The sequence below is a fragment of the Microtus oregoni genome, unplaced genomic scaffold, assembly GCF_018167655.1.
Source record: "Microtus oregoni isolate MIOR12 unplaced genomic scaffold, Mior012 000035F_ref0000213, whole genome shotgun sequence".
NCBI lineage: Eukaryota > Metazoa > Chordata > Mammalia > Rodentia > Cricetidae > Microtus > Microtus oregoni.
This window is the reverse complement of record NW_024543094.1, coordinates 5,351,283-5,367,961: the sequence shown is the minus strand read 5'-3', so window position 1 is coordinate 5,367,961 and position 16,679 is coordinate 5,351,283. Positions and strand designations below refer to the sequence as shown.

Below are 16,679 nucleotides of genomic sequence, written 5' to 3'. Positions count from 1 at the left end.
AGTACATGCCACTCCACCGCTCACCTTTAGACACTTACCCTTGTGTTGTTCTAAGGCCGCTTGGTCGTTCTGGCCCATTAGGCAGCTCAGACCCGAAATAACCACACAGAAACTGTATTAATTAAATCACTGTTTGGCCCATCAGCTCTAGCTTCTTATTGGATAGCTCTTACCTATTAATTTAACCTATCTCTGTTAATCTGTGAATAGCCATGCGGCTGTGGCTTATCAGGTAAAGTTCCCAGCATCTGTCTCTGGTGGGTTACCGGGCTTCTCCCCAACTCTGCCCTTCTTCCCAGCATTCAGTTTAGTTTTTCCCGCCTAGCTAAGTTCTGCCCTATCAACAGGCTAAGGCAGTTGCTTTATTTATTAGTGGTAATCACAGCATACAGAGGGGACTCCCACAGAACCCTTGTGGAGCATTATTGAGCGTGTGTGCGGGTCACAGCCCAACACTTAGTGTCTCCCCACCGTCACTGGCACTCAGAGCTTCCACTAGTCCATCTAGCCGCTCCTGGGACCCCTGTTCCTGCCTCCCGATTGCTGGAATTACAGGCAGGCCACCACATGCGCCTGCATTTACATGGGTGCTGGGAATCTGAACTCAGAGCCTCATGCTTGCACAAGCATCTCCCAAACCAATTCTTGTCTTTTGAGAAGGGTCTCACACAGCGCAGTCTGGTCTTGAAGTCATGATCCTTGTGTCTCCGCCCTCTAGATGGAGGGATTATAGGCATGCACTGCTATACATGTCCTCATTTTTATTTTTAAAGCTCGTTCAGATCATTCTAACGAAATTTCTGGGTGTTTGAAGTAGAACAAATAGCTAATATTATTCTTACCTGATGTTGATCATCAGAATTTGGTGGACAGTTGGAAACGACTGAATCACACTCCTTGGCTGGGGGGCAAAAAAAAATTAATACAGCTTGGTAAAGAAATTACACACTTCAGTCTAAGACCTAAAATTAAAACTCAGAATTTAGAGCTGCCTTGACATCTGGTAAAACTGGGATAGATTTGAATGAGGACAAGTTTAGGTCCCAGCTCTCCTCTCCGGCAATGTTCTTCTCGGGGGGATGGGGGAGGGGGATGGGGGAGGGGGAGGGGGGAGGGGGATTAAGCATGGTTTTGTTGATTTTGGAGAACCAGGGTTCCTTTCCCTGCCAACAAATAGAATTATTCAAACAAGGCTATAGCCTTACCAGGGGATCCAGAGACACATCATCCTGTAGCTCCCACAGAAGCTGCCTCTCACAGTCTGTACTCTTTCAACTGCTCCGTGTTCCTAAATGCAACCTGGTGTGGCTCTGTACACTATGAGGTGTTCTTGTTTCCCAAGTATAGGTGACTCTATAGCTGCACCCCTATTTCATCTGTTCAGGACCAAACACCATGTGTGTGGCCAGCCCCATCACCCTTAGAATAGTATCCTGTCTTCATCAACAGGATATAGAGATGGCCATCAGAACTACTTCCTGATCAATGCAGTGGCCAGGCCATGGTCAAGGCCATTTGATAAGAATGAATTATCTGTTCCTGGCTAACTAACTTCACTGGTGATGGCTGCCTGGGGTGGACTTGAACTTAGCCTATGTGGCTCAATGAGGCGCTCTCTCTCTCTCTCTCTCTCTCTCTCTCTCTCTCTCTCTCGGTTTTTCGAGACAGGGTTTCTATGTGTAGCTTTGGGGCCTGTCTGAGACTCTCTCTCTCTCTGTAGATCAGGTTGACCTTGAACTCACAGAGATCTGCCTGCCTCTGCCTCCCAAGTGCTGGGATTAAAAGCATGAGCCACCACTGCCTAGCGTGAGTCCTTCTTTTGTCCCAGGATGAAACTACTGTTAAGTGGCTAGAGAGGATGGTGGCAGGTTAGTCTCTGGACACACACTTGTCCCGGCAGTGAGAGCACAGTACCTTGGCTCACTGTTGCTTGGGTTCCCCTGACTAAGGGGATTCATAGTGACCTCGTGAGCCTCCTGTGCTTGGGTCTGTTCTAAACATGATCTGTGCATGCACAGCAGCAGCCCAGGCACGGTGTGGCTCTTCTGGGCTGGCAGAAGGAAAGGGGCTTCCCACCCAGGGAAAACCCTGTTCGGCACCTTGGTTGATGCAATTCAGGGTAGTGATCTGCCTGCCCCTTCGTTGCTATTTGCCTTACCACTGCCTATCTTTCCCTTGACCTCTAAGGGCAATGAAGTTGTCAGGCAGGGCAGGGCTGAGGACCCTGTGCTGATCAATAAAGACAGGAGGCAGAGCACTGGGTGCTACTGTTCCCCCGGCCAGTGCTCCGGCCCTGTGCTCAGCATTGCTGCTTCCTGTACCTGGAGAGCAAATCTTGCCATCGGGGAGTTGGAGGGCCCCACCCAGGCTACAGACAAGAGCACTCAACTGGATGGAGTCCAGACCCCCAAGAGATCCAAGACTAGTCCCTGGAGGAAGGGCCATCAAGGGTTTGTTTAATCTGAACTTTCCTCCCAGCAGGCTACGTGCAGGTGACGCTGAAGTTGTAAAATGAACGTTCCAGAGGCTGGGAGAAAGTGGCTCAGCACCAGAGTGTGTTCACCTAGCATCCACAAGGGTCTGGGTTTGATCTCCAGCATCACAATAAAAAAACTGAAATGAAATGTATATTCTGGTTGCTTAAAATAACAGCAAAGTTCAAATTCCTGGGGCTTGGACTGTATCTCAACATTAAAGCAGTTCCCCCAGCATGCATGAATGCTCAGATTCATACAAAGATGAACAGGATCAATCTATATCACTTTTCTTCACATTTTAAATATTTTAAAATATTTTATTTTATTTTAATTTATATGTTTATATGTGGGTGCCCTTAGAGGCCAGAAGAGGGCACTGGATCCACTGGAGCTGGAGTTACAGGGTGTATATGGGTGCTGGGAGCCAAACTCAGGTCCTCTGGAGGAGCGGCACATATTCATAAACCCTGAGCCATCTCTCCAGCCCCTGCAGCTTAAATTTACTATGAGATTTTTTTGAATCTTATAGTAGGAGAGAGACACTCCAAAGGAAATTTAGGTTTTTGTATGTATGTATGTATGTATGTGTGTGTGTGTGTGTGTGTGTGTATGTATGTATGTTTGTTTGTTTGTTTTATCAGGACTGGGAGCTGAACTAAGGTCCTCACACATACATAACAGATGATCTACCATTGAGCTTGTCTCTGGGCTCCTTTTTTGACTGTTTGGTGTCAGGGTCTTACCTAGTTGCTTGGGATAGCCTCATTCTGTAACCCAGGCAGGCTCTGAACTCCCCATCCTCCTGCCTCAGCCTTCCCAGTAACAGGCCTGTACCACCAGGACAGCCAAAGATAAAATGTTTTCTTAATTTACATGAGGGCTCTCCTCTGTGTACAGTTGCCTCCTGCCGTGAACGCTCACTCAAATACCAGAACTGTTTTGCCCAAACACATTCGCAAATGTAACAGGGAGACATATCCTCTTCAGGATGCTCAATCTAGCAGCTTCTGGGAGAAGTCAGGAGATTCGTGATGGCAATGTACTAAGCCCCTGCAATGTAGCATAACAGCTTCATCATCAACAATCGCCATGGTAACACATCTTTAAGTGTGTTCATGAGAATTTGCCTAGGAAGGTCTGAGGAGGGAAGAACAACCTTGAATGTCAGCAGCACCACCATGAACTGGGGTCCTGGGCCAAAGTGAAAGGAGAAAGGAAGCAGGATAAGTGCCAGAATGTCTCTCTCTCTCTCTGCTTCCTGACTGCAGATGTCATGTGACCAGCTGCCTCGTGTCCCTGTGAAGGAATGGACCCTGAAACTTTAAGTAAAATAAGTCCTTCCTTAAGCTGCTTTTGTTTGTTTGTTTGCTTGCCTGCTTGTTTTTTATTTGTTTTGTTTTGTTTTTGGTCAGGGACTTGGTCTCAGTAACTAGAAAAGTAAGTAATTCATACCCCATCTCACGCCCGCCAAATACCTGCAGGGTCACAGAGGAGCTGCTGGGGAAGAAGCCCTGCAGAATGCCCCCAGAAACCCCTGAGCCTAGGGACAGGGACTGGCCCCGGTGGAAGCTATGCTTCTGTCCCTGATGAGAAGCAGGTGTGATAAACCATATGCTGACCACTGTAACTACTCTAGATTTCCACATGACTTACAGCAAAACCACATTGTTCAAAAGCCCTCGAGCTTGCCCGGCACTAAAGAAGAGCTCTAAGCCGCGCACAAACAACGTAGGGCTCTAGCAACAGGAGGGCAGGGCTAGGAAGCTTGCCTAACCTATTTAAGAAAATGAGCCTGGAGTCCTTTCTCAACCATAGGGAAACTGTTAAAGCTAATTACCCGTGGCTCCTATATTAAATAAACTAGACAGCCCAATTCACAGGAATGCTGGAATTCTAGCTGATACTTAATAGGATTAAATTGCAGCTTAGTTTATTTTTAGGTCCACAAATTAGTCTCTTAAACTATTTTATAGGGATTTTATATTCCTAAAATAACTGTTTCTAAATATTTATTTGTTTGTTTGTCTATGTACTTATTTATATATTTGTGGAGGCCCAAGGTCAATGTGAAGTGTCTTCTATCCACCTTACTGCTTTTGAGACAGGGTCTCTCTCACTGTTTCAGCAAGGTTGGCTGACCCCCAGAACTAGGTTTGCAGACCCAATCCCCATGCCTGTCTTATATGCAGTGCTGGGGATCTGAACTCTGGTCCTCGCATTTATGCAGCAGGCACTTTGTGAACTGAGCCATCTCCCCAGCCCCTTCGGTAACTCCTTCAGTCAGCGTATAAAGTAACAGGTTACAGTGTGGCCCATTTTCAGACACAGCATCATTCTTCTTTGTTCTTATTCCCCCTCAGGCTGGCCACCTCCACTCCCCTCTCTTAAAGCACAAATTCCATGAGAAAATTATCAGAAACCTCCAATGACGGATACCTCCTCTTCAAGAAGATAAAGGAAAACACTATCAGACATTAAACCACCTCATCATTGAATTCAAATTTTAAAGCTTCTAACCAAGATTCATTTGCCTACAAAACGGTGCATTTATTTGGAGTATTTTATCCTATTCCCTGTGACATAGGACAACGGGGAGGCCTGCCGCATGGTTTCCAAGTCATGCTTCTTGTGAAGGGCTTGGGGGAAAGACGTGTAAAACGCAGGATCTAGGAGCGACCTGACCATGTTTCTAGTGCAGGACCAGGTCGCTTAGCAGCAATCTTTTCCTTTCAAAACAGGAAATCACATTCAAGGGCAAAGAAGAAAAGATCTTTAGGACATGCATCCAAAGTGTCCCCCTGGGCCAGTCTACTTAGAAGTTTTTGACCATCCCCAAACTGATGATCAGTGGGGTTTGGGCCAGCCTTCCCTCCATCCCCGAGGGAGAAAAGGTAAATGGAATACGTGGGACTTGAAATCGGGAGGGAACATCTGGGGGAAGGAAGTGAATTAGCCAGAGGGAGCAGGGGCCGAGACTGCAGGGAGGGGACAATTAGAGTAAAGTATAATGACACATACGTAAGGCAAGGCCAGGATGACACGCATCACTCTGTATGCTAACTTTAAAATGTAACGAAACAGGCTAGAAAAGAGGAACTCTAGACGAGGGACAGTTTACCTGTGGAAAGGGTTCAGGGAAAGGCAGCTTGCTGGAAATCTCCCAAGCACAGGCATGGTTTACACTCAAGCCAGGCTCTGGCCTCCTCCCCAATCCCACAGTCCCTCCAGGAACACGCAGAAGACTGACATGTTAATGACGTCTAATGACGTCACTCTACGGGACAGGAGAGTCTGGGGCCAGGGAGGGGACAGAGCAATGCCTCGGCTGAGACCTGGACTTATCCACTGACGGCCCTGGTGGGACTCTCTCCCCCATTCCCACCACCGGGGGGCATGTCGGGAAACCCACCCGGGCAGGGGCTCCACACCTCTGCACAGAAACCAGACAGCCACGGGCCCTGCCCTCTCCATAGCTGGAATGATGATCTGATTGCCCCTGTGCCCTCATCTCTGGGTTGCCCACAGGGTACAAGGTCAACCTTGTGACATAACAAGCCGCATGCTGGCTTTGCAGACACGCACAGGGCCATGGAAGGCTAGGATTTGGCCACTTTGGATCCTTACCTTGTTTAAACTTGAGGCTACGGGATATAAAAGAAAACTATGGGGGTGACTTTGGAGCCTGACAAGAATCCCTTGCTGCTTGTCTGGCCACAAAACACTGCTGGGTTTAATGAAATCTACTCCAAGCCTTGCCAGCCAGAGCTCAGGGCTCGCTCATTCCCCATCTTCTTGATGACAGCCACTGATTCAGGACTGGCCATGTGACCCACACTGCCTGCAACCTGCATCACGGTTGTGGGGAGAACAGCATGGTGGGAAGCTGGCAGTGCTGAGACCCTCTTTCCTTCCTCAGCAGGAACAAGGGCGGCACTGAGGACAACAGAGCCACAGGTCAAAGGCTTGAGCCAAAATCACCCCTAAATGTGTCGATCCACAGCCCCTTGAGAGTCCTGACTGAGCTAATCAGTCTTTTCTTTCCTTCTTTCTCTCTCTCTTTCTTTTATTTTTTTCCTTTTGGTTTTCTTGAAGCAGAGTTTCATCCTATAGCTCAGGCTGGCCTAGAACGTATTGTGTAGCTCAGTCTGGACTTAAATTCCTGGCCTGGCCTTCCAGATGCTAGGATTCTAGGCATGAGCTATGACACCCAATTCTTCCCCTCCTTCTTAAACACATTTGAGTCAGTTCAGATACTTGAACACAGAACCCGGCTAGCTTTATTTCATGCCTGGTCAAACACAGTTTATGATCTGGTGTAAAATGATGGGCACCTTTTAATAAGGAAACTCATTTCTGAGGACAATTGTGTAGCTGGTCTCTAGCCAAGTTATTGGTCTCTTTCTGTTTCACCATCTTCAGTAAGGAGAACTGGGTTCGAGTGGTGCTTTGTTCCAGAGCCCCAATTAGTCACAAGCCGAAGCCCTTACACCAACTGCTCTTACCTTTAGGGAGGCCGGTGTCTTGAATGGGATACTTGTCTGACTGCAGAAACGGACAAAAGGAGAGAGTTGTTTTTAAATGTCAGTTCTGAGATCAAAGTGAGAGGAGAGCTTTGTGTTGGGTTTCAGTTTAAAACCTCAGGAGCAGGCTGGGATGTAGCTAGCTCATCGGCAAAGTGCTTGCCTAGCATGCAGAAGGCCCCAGGTTCCATCCCCAGGGTTGCAATATAAAGTAAAATTAAACCTTCCAGGTCTTTAGCCTCAGGCTTATCAGCAGGCCTGACTCACTGCTTTTCTTCTGAGCTGATAGGAACGAAATCAGAGTCGACAGGTTAATGTTGGAACTTGAAACAGAATAACCCCCTCTTAACTTCCTTGGCTCTGACCGCTAAACCACACTTCCTCCCTCTGGGCTGGGCTGTTTTCCCTCTCGACTTCCTGCAGCCTTATGCTCAGATTTTGTCTCTGTGCATTCTGGGAGTGCACGCTTCTCCTCGTCATTTCTGTGACAGTCGTTTGGGTCAACATGTACATGTTCCAGGCAATAGTCACTCTTGTAGGACTCTGTCCTGGGCTTGATTCCTGGGACAGGACTCCATGTCAGATATTTCGAATGTTAAAAGAAGGCTAACTAAGAATAGACAAAAGTTAAAAGTTGACACCCAGCAAAGACCTAGGAACATCTAAGAAGGTCTCTTTAGTATGCATGAAGCAGGAAGAGGACCTATTGCCACTTTGTTGCTGTTTCAGAGAAGGTCTGATGTAGCCCAGGCTAGCTTCAAGCTTGCTATATAGCTGAAGGTGACTTTAAAGTCCTGATCCACCTACAGAGTACCAGGATTACAAGTGTGCACCCCCTTACTCGGTTTATGTGGTACTGAGGATCAAACCCAGGGCTTCATGTATGCTGGGCAGGCACTCTATCCACTGAGCCACATGCCCAGCTCAGGATCTAACACTGTTTTTAGTCTGAGGATGATGACACCACAGAGGATACCAAGAGAAAGAAGTGTATCTTTGGCAAACCTTGCTTTGGGGTTTCTGGGATTTCCTGGAAATGCTTGCTGACTACAGTGCCATATAAGAAGAGTCCAAATAAAACGTGCCACCTACCATGGCGAAGGATAAAGTGCTGGGGTCTGTGTCCTCCACTGGCTCCTTGGCCATGTGATCTGGGGAGATACAAAGAGACAGGGCTGTCTTTGAGACAAAAGCACAGATAAGGCCTCCCCTGTCATCTTCACATCTGAATAGGCTTTCTTTTCCAGGCAATATAAATGTACCTCAACTCTTCCTGCGACCCAAAGACCACTGCATGTTACTTCAAGGAAGAGAGCAAAGGAGAGAAACAGAAAAACAAAACCATAATACTCAGGACTTCAAAACAAACACAAGTTATTTATACATATATTCAAATACTGGAAGTTATAATTGATCACAAATTATACAAACATATGATCCCCGCAAGTGTGTGCTGTGTATTTAGGCCAAGGGGCAACCTGAGGTGTTGTCTGCAATAGTCATCTGCCTTCTGTTTATGAGGCGCGTTCTCTCGTTAGCCTGGAACTCACGAAATGGGTGAGGCTGGCTGGATAGCAAATCCCAGGGATATGCCTGTCTCTGCCTTCCCAGGGCTTAGACTGCAAGTGTGCGCTACCACACTTGGCTTTTGTACAGTGGTTTTGGAGATCCAATTCAGGTCCCCATGCACCTGCTGACTGAACTATCTCCCAGCTACTAACAACTCTACCTGTTTGATTAGGTGTAACTTTACTTAAGGACTTTCTTCTGAATCCTGTATATTTACCTATTTCCTAGTCCTGTGTATATAAAGTCAAGATTGGAGAGACAGCTCAGTACTTAGGAGCACTTGGGGCTCTTGCAGTGTGGTTCCCAGCACCCACTTGGAGATTCACAGCCATCTGTACCTCCAGTTCCAGGGGATTTGACACCCTCTTCTGACGTGTGCAGGCACCAGGCACACACTGGGTGAACATGCCTTAAAACACTCACACACATAAATTCAACAAATCTATTTTTTTTAAAAAAAATCACTTAAAAATAATAAGATTCTTGGACTGGAGAGGTGGCTCAGGAGATCAATCATTTGTCATGCAAGCATGGGGACCAGCGTTCGGATTCCCCTCACCCTATAAGCCAATCAGGTGTGACTGCTGTCTATAATTCCAGTCTGGGAGAGGCAGAGACAGGAGATCCCAGAGCAAGCTGGCTAACTAGACTTACTGGAATCGGCAGTCTACAGATGCAGCAAGAGACTGCCTGCCACTGAGGAAAGGGGAGACCCTCCCTCAGAGAAGCAATGGAGGACGGCTCTCAGCATCCACCTTGAGACTGCCTGCCACTGAGGAAAGGGGAGACCCTCCCTCAGAGAAGCAATGGAGGACGGCTCTCAGCATCCACCTTGAGCCTCCACATGCACACATGTGCACATGTGCCTGTGCTCACACATGAAAAAAAAAACATGGATACACACAAATACCACATACACGTGAGGGAAAATAGCTTGCTTCTGAGAGAGACTAAAACGACATGCATTAACACCTGCACAAGGATTCTCCTATAATTAAATCAGAAAAATTATATGAGGAAAAGAACCAACTTTTGGGACTGGTGGGTGTGTGCCTATTATTCCAACAGTTGGGAACTGAGAAAGGAGGATGTAAGTTTGAGGTTAGTCTGGGCTATATAGTGAAAAATAAAAGTACAAGAAAAGAAAAAAGATAAATGAAAGACGTAAGAGGGGGAAGTGGCTGTGATGGCCCGGAAAGGAGCAATGTCACCATAGCATCAGCAGGCAGCTATGTTAGAGCAACAGTCAGTGGTGGCAGAGGCCTGGGCCCTCATCTGTGTGTCTGCTAAACTTTGGTAAACCTTAAGGTGTGGCCTTGGGGGAGCCTCTAACTGCCCTCAAGTGAGATGCTGCCATCAGCTGCTTACGCCTTAGAACATCCTCTGGGATGTGAGATCAAATCCAGGCCCTCTGTCCCTGGATGCCACGTGGCTGATAATCACTAGTTGTGCTGGTTGTGGTCACCTGGGCAGCTGCTTCTCAGAACCTCACTGCCAGCTGTGATACCAGAAGGCAGGGCCAGGAGAGCTAGGTGCCGGCTCTAGGTGCCAGCCAGCCGGCAGGGCTTTTGATGGTCTGCTTTCTGAAGCACAACCAGGTCCCAGCAAACTCGGGAAAGGCGTGTTGAGAACCGGCACAAGAGGCATGCTTAGGTCTTTTGTTGCTATTATTTTTGTTTTGTTTTTGAGACAGGCCCCCTTGGAGTCCAAGCTGGCCTTGAACTTTTGCCGTAAGGGAGAATGGACTTGAATTTCTGCTCCTCATGCCTCTGCCTCCCTGTGCTGGGACAACGAGTGTTTCTGGTTTCTGAGGTGCTGAGGAGGAAACTTGGGGCCTCATGTGTGTCCGGCACTCTCTCTCAGCTGAGCTACACCCTCGCCTCTGCGCGTGTCGAGTCTATTTTCACCCTAAACACTTGACTGCCCTGGCCTTTGCTGCTCATGGGGCTTTAGATTAAGCTCTTCTTCGTCTGTCCGTCAAACGTGTTCACAGACCCGGGTCCGTGGTGGTGCCCCACATGCTACCTCTGACCCAGTGCCTTCTCCTGGCAGCTGTTTCAGGTCAGGCCCGGCTGCTTTTGTTCGCACAGGCCCAGAGTTGTGTGTGCCAAGGAGGCTGTAGCGGGGAGGGCTGTTCCTGCTTACCCGAGTCAGAGCTGGACGTAGAAAGTTTTCTACAAGCCTTACCTGGAGGCCTTGAAGTTGAATGTTTACAATACGATTAAGTATAAAATCAAATCATTTATCTAAAGCTTGAAAATGTTTGTTTTTACAAGCCCCGGGTATCAGCAGGTTGAGCCCACAGGCAAAGATCCAGTGCCAGGTGGGATGCGGGGCACCAAGGGGCCTGAAACACAAACAGGAGGGGGATGTGAGCCCCAAAGAGAGAGAGCATAGCCAGTAGTTCTTTTTTTTTTTAAATATTTATTTATTTATTATGTATACAATATTCTGTTTTGCGTGTATGTCTCCAGGCCAGAAGAGGGCACCAGACCTCATTACAGATGGTTGTGAGCCACCATGTGGTTGCTGGGAATTGAACTCAGGACCTTTGGAAGAGCAGGCGATGCTCTTAACCACTGAGCCATCTCTCCAGCCCCCAGCCAGTAGTTCTTATCTGGGGTGATGGGGACGTTCCCCTGCCCCCAGCTGTCACCCACTGTTGGACCAAGTTTCCCTCCCCAGCGCTGCCTCCACCACCCCAAACGAGTTCAGATCACCCTACATCAGCTGGCAGCTGCGTACTGCAGTAACGGATGCCCCGCCCTCACAAGCACCTTCTAGAGAGTTCTCCCTGGTGAAGCCGTGGGGATCTCTGGCAGGGTACCAGCAGGCTCTCGGCACCCTGACTCAGATCAGAATGAGCAGGCTACACCATCACCCAGATCTCTGGACCACATTAACCTGTAATGCTAGGAGCTAAAGAGAGCCAGTTGTGACGGCACACATCTGTACTCCCAGCATTCTTGAAATGGAGGCAGAAGGTTCACGAGTTCAAGGCCAACTCAGACCGGGGAGTTACAGGCCACCCTGGGTTATAGAAAAAAAGATTCAACAGTGACAACTAAAGAACACCGTTGTCCCCTTCACAGATCAGTCTGCGACAGTGACTACGGGAGCCCCGCAGTGACAAAGTCCCCGGCGCTGGCACGCGAAGTGAATGTTACATTTTCTCCTTCCCTCACATCCATGCTGCACTGCACACGGGTACAGCCTCTGTGATATCTTGACATACACTGGTCGCTTTCTCTCCTTGGCCCCGGTTTCAAAGTCCCTTCCGGGGCAGGCCATTCAACTCCGGCCTCCCCCACCTCTGCCTGGGGGTTGTGCATCCAAAACTCTTTGAGATACCTCATCTCATCTGTGTTTGAGAAGGGTCCCGTATTGGAGAGGGGATGGGGAGGGTCCAGGAAGATGTGAGCTGAAACCTCACTGGGACCCTCTCTGGCTGCGGACAGCAGAAAAGCCTCTTTGTCGAGTCATATTTTCTACATGCTGGGTCACTGGGGCTTCAATCAAGCCCGCAATGAAACCTCCACATAAACTTAGAACAAGGAGTTGGAAGCGATGGCTCAGCTGGTAGAGCGCTTGCCTAGCTAGCGTTCACAAAACCCTGGGTTCAGTTTCCAGCACTACATAAACCCTGTATAGTGGTGCAGGACAATAATCGCAACACTCAGGAAGGAGGTGGGGACAGGAAAACTGGAGTTCAAGGTCATCCATCCTATGTAGCTAGCTGGAGGACGACCTGGGCTACTTGAGATAGTTATCTCAGTTGAGAGAGAGAGAGAGAGAGAGAGAGAGAGAGAGAGAGAACTATGTTAAGGAATTTCTGGTCAGCCGAGCACGGGAACACCTGGGTGGTGGCACCCAGAGAGGAGCTAGGGAGCTTCACAGCCTCATGCCCCTTCTTTGCCCATACCTCACTCTAAGCATCTGTTTCTTTATGTGTGTCCTTTGTAGATCCCTTCAAAGGCTGAAGGGGAAGGATAACTCTGTGCTGGAGCCCTGGGTTCCACCCTCAGCACCACAGAAACAAACAGAAAAACTAGTAAAGGTTAGTAAACATTTTCCTCAGCCTACCGTCAGACGCACAGGCTCACGAGCACAGACACTCAGTCTTAGGGGAAGTGGCAGTATAGGGACAGGCAGGCGCTCAACCCTTGAGATCTTCCACGACCTCCTTGTGGTATCAGAATTACCTGGATGAGGAGAACCCCTGCTGGCGCCTGCTTGCTGAGGAAGGGACCCCATTTGTGACAAAATCGAAAGCCTTGCGACCATCCGGAGAAGGGTATGAGAACCCCTCTCCACAGCGTGTGCTCCAGCTCATGAATACATACGAGAGGCAGGCTTGAGTCTGCTGGGTTTCTAGCCCCAGAGGCTTCTAGAAGTGGCTCAGGCCTAGTTCACCAGGCAGACTCAGCTGGGGACGCCATCCTTGTCCAGACTTGTCCTATTTGTTTATTTTTAATCACGCTTTTCATTTTAAACTTTTCATTTATTTAGTGTGTGTGTGTGTGTGTGTGTGCGCGCGCGCGCGCGCGCGCGCGCGGATGTGAAGGTCCGAGGACAGCTTTGAGGAGTGGTTCTCCCTTTTTATGTGGGCTTAGGGAGTCATACTCAGGTGTCAGGCTTGTGCAGTGAGCTCCTTCACCCCCTGAGCCGCGTCACTGGCCCCATTTTCCCTTTCTATGAAGACATCTTCAAATTGGTTAGCGATCCGCTCTTAGGACCTCAGTTTAACAAGATTACCTTAAAAAAAAAATCTGTTTTCAGAAAATGTCACATTCTGAAAAACTGGCTATTAAGACTTCAACATAATGTTTTCTGAAGTGTTGGGGGTTCGAATACTATTCATCCACAATCCACTCCCCCATTTCTGTCCTTCCTACTCACAGAATACTCACCCTCCCCTAACCCTTAATCCTTGTAACATCAACTCTAAATCCAAACCCTCATCTACTCAGCCTCAACTCAGAGATCCACCCTTCTCTCTCCAGAGTCAGCTTGAAGGGGAGCATTCAGCATCCTGGAGGCTCTGCATGATGAACCAGCTGCATGGCTCCAGCAAGGACAAAGTGACAATCTCCCTTTACCTAGCACATTCTGGTTCGAAGCAGCAGTTTGGCCCAGAAAGTTTAAATATCCCCAAAGATGTCTGTTCAGAGGAAATAAAGAAGAAATCGTGTTCAGCTCCCAGCTCCCCAGGCAAGAGCGGGGCCCTTTGTGTGTTCAGTGCCGAACTGAAGGCGACTCTTTGAACTCAGGATTTCAGAGGTAAGTTGTTTTTCTTCTTTTCTTTCTTTCTTTTTTAACAACCCCCCAACTTTCTCTCACACAGCTGTTTTAATTCCTCCTTGCAAAACTTGAGGATCACAGACACTCTCAAAGCCGCAGAAAGGCTGCCGTTGGCATTGACGGCTTCTTTCCCTCCTGTCATGTGACTGAACTAGCTGGGGAAGGGGCCTGTGTCAAACAGGTGTGTTCCTATGGGGTCCTTGGAGAAGGTCTTCCCTGCGGACCCGGTGACAAGAATCAAAACGATCAGGGAAGAGCTGAGAGGATGTGAGGGGGCACGCAGAAGTGGGAGAGGACAGTGACGTTAGGAAACATTATAAGTAAGAAAAGCAGGCCTCGTAGCACAGGCTTGCTATCCAAGGCTGAGGTGGGAAGGTGGAAAATGAAGGCCCCGCTGAGCTACAAAGTGAATTCAAGGTCGGTGTGTAACTTAGGGAGACCCTGCCTCAAAACAAAACATAAACAGAGGACTGGGGTATAGCTCAGTGATAAAGCACTTGGCCAACAGAAGCAAGACCCCAAGTTCCATTTCTAGTACCCCCAGTACTACAACAAAAGGAAAATAAAATGAAATTGGGAAATGCCGCAGAGAAGGAGATGGGAAATTACGGATGCCCACCCCTCTGCTTTGGTAGTCACGCCGACATAGCAGGCTGGACCAGCTCTGCTGGAAGTAGTTTGCCCAGGATTTGGCTTACAGGAGGGAAAGGGAGGCTGATTACAGGAGAGATACTTTCAAAAGCACATTCCTAGAGTCCTAGGCTGATGGCTAGGACCTGGACAAGGGCTTCCACAAAACATCCAGGTTATGCAGAGAAAATGGGACCCTGAAACAGAGGGAAAAGTCACATGACTGTACTCAGCCACCAAGGTGCTTAGGTAACCGGGTATCCACCTCCTCACTTGGCCATTCTTTGTTAGGTCTTGGTATCCAAACAAACAGGAACAGCCAGATTTTAGTCGCATTTGACAGACAGTGGAAGGGCAGTGAGGGAGGCCGAGAGTGACGGCCGGATATCCCCTCACCATCACTGCCATTGTCTTCCCTGTGACCTCAAGCATCTTGTGAAGTTTCTTAATATGCAAGTTTTTTTTTAAATTAGCTTCATGGGAACTGGAGAGATGGTTCAGTGGTTAAGAGTGCCAGTTGTCCTTCCAAGGGACCTGGGTTCAATTCTCAGCACTCACATGGAGGCTCACAACCATCTGTAACTCCAGTTTCAGAGGACCCAACACCCTCTTCTGGCTTCTGGGTGCACCAAGCACACAAGTGGTGCCGATAAATGAAGGCAAAACGCCCATACACATACACAAGTTAACTTCATGGCCTGGGGAGATGGCTCAGTGGTTAAGAGCACTCGTTGCTTTTGCAGAAGACCCAGGTTCAGTTCCTAGCATCCACATGGTGGCTCACAGTTATCCATAACTCCAGTTCCAGGGCGTCTGATACTCTCTTCTGACCTCCACAGGTCACAGGCACATACATACATGCAGACAAAACATTTATACATATAGACAAAAATCAATAAGTCTAAAAATACTTAGTTAACACGACATAATGATGTGTGTGTGTGCATGCGTGTGTGCGCACGCGCATGTGTGCAGGAAAGGGGACAGAGAGAGAGGCAGACTAAGAATTGGACCTTGGGCCTCATGTATACCAAGGCAAGTACACTCTGCCACTGAGCTATGTCTTCATTATGTGTGTGAGGGGACAGGTCTCTCCCCCACACGCTTTGCAAGGTGAACTTGGTTGACATACTTCACTTGATGAATAAACTCCTCAGGAACGAATACAGGAAGAATTTTTTTCTCACAGTTTGAAGCAATTTCATTAAAATTCTGTGTCATCCATCCATCCATTCACTTCTCTACTCGCGCAGGGCTTTGTGTGTACTGAGTACTGTCGTGGTTGCTAGGGAAGAGCTACAGGCAAGACAGACTCGGGTTCTAGCTGGAGCTCACTTTCCAATGGAGAGAGTGACGCTGGCCAGGTGGAATCTAGAAACAGCGGAAAGAAGGTTCCAGGAGAAGTGAGTGAGTGATCAGGGACTAGGCTGGGTCTTTGAAGTCTGGAGAAATAGGAGGGACCGGGAAGGAAGAGTGCCGGGAACTTACCCGGCACTCTTCCCTGGGGGGCCAGAGCAGGAGGCACAGAATAGGGAAGTTTTCAAAAGATAGAAAGGAGGCAGTGTGACCGTGTGGACATCATGTCAAGCAAGTGACCAAAGGTGCTGAAGGGACCCGTAAGGGTGTCGCAGGATGGATGGCTCAGAAGAAACCTCCCAGGGTCTGAGAATTTGTCGAGAAGTGAGCCCAAGCAGGAGGGTGACGGATATGACTGATCAAGAATTTGCTCTGACCACCTTTTGGAGGACCGGCAACAGGAAGCCTGCTTCAGTATGGAAACTCCAGTCGGGAGGTGGGGGCAGAAAGCCAGGAGGAAGAGCGTGGTCTGAGTTGGAGAGCTGAAATTTCCAGTCAACCGGTTGTACACATCGACACCACCTGTGTTTGCACTTCAGAAATGGAAGGGCCAGGTGGGGTGTCTGGATGGAAGCGCTCATGTGTCAAGACATGTATTACATAGAGGAGCCTCTTTGATTGACAGATTCCCAGGATGGGAAAGGATATTCTTAATATCTCCCAGGCCCGAATATGATCTTCACCATTCCCTGCCAACCGGATCCCTGAAGGAAGCCTCCTCCTCCTTTGTGGGGAGCCCCAGTTCATCTCTTCCCTAAGAGCTCACATAGAGGTTTGGGTTCTACCTCGTGAAGTAAGAGACAGACTGCCTACAGGACACGCTCCG

General features: G+C 48.5%; 1 protein-coding gene across 1 annotated transcript in view; it reads right to left on the bottom strand.

The window, feature by feature from the left end:
• Positions 1 to 10,586, bottom strand: part of Edaradd (EDAR associated death domain) — a 31,691-nt gene extending 21,105 nt beyond the window's left edge. The window contains exons 1-4 of the mRNA XM_041630603.1: positions 10,562 to 10,586; positions 8,090 to 8,148; positions 6,980 to 7,019; positions 843 to 901 (exon numbers count right to left, since the gene is read on the bottom strand). Coding sequence (XP_041486537.1) covers positions 843 to 901; positions 6,980 to 7,019; positions 8,090 to 8,148; positions 10,562 to 10,586 — 183 coding nt within the window. The remainder of the gene's footprint in view (positions 1 to 842; positions 902 to 6,979; positions 7,020 to 8,089; positions 8,149 to 10,561) is intronic.
• Between the last annotated feature and the right edge of the window lie 6,093 nt (positions 10,587 to 16,679).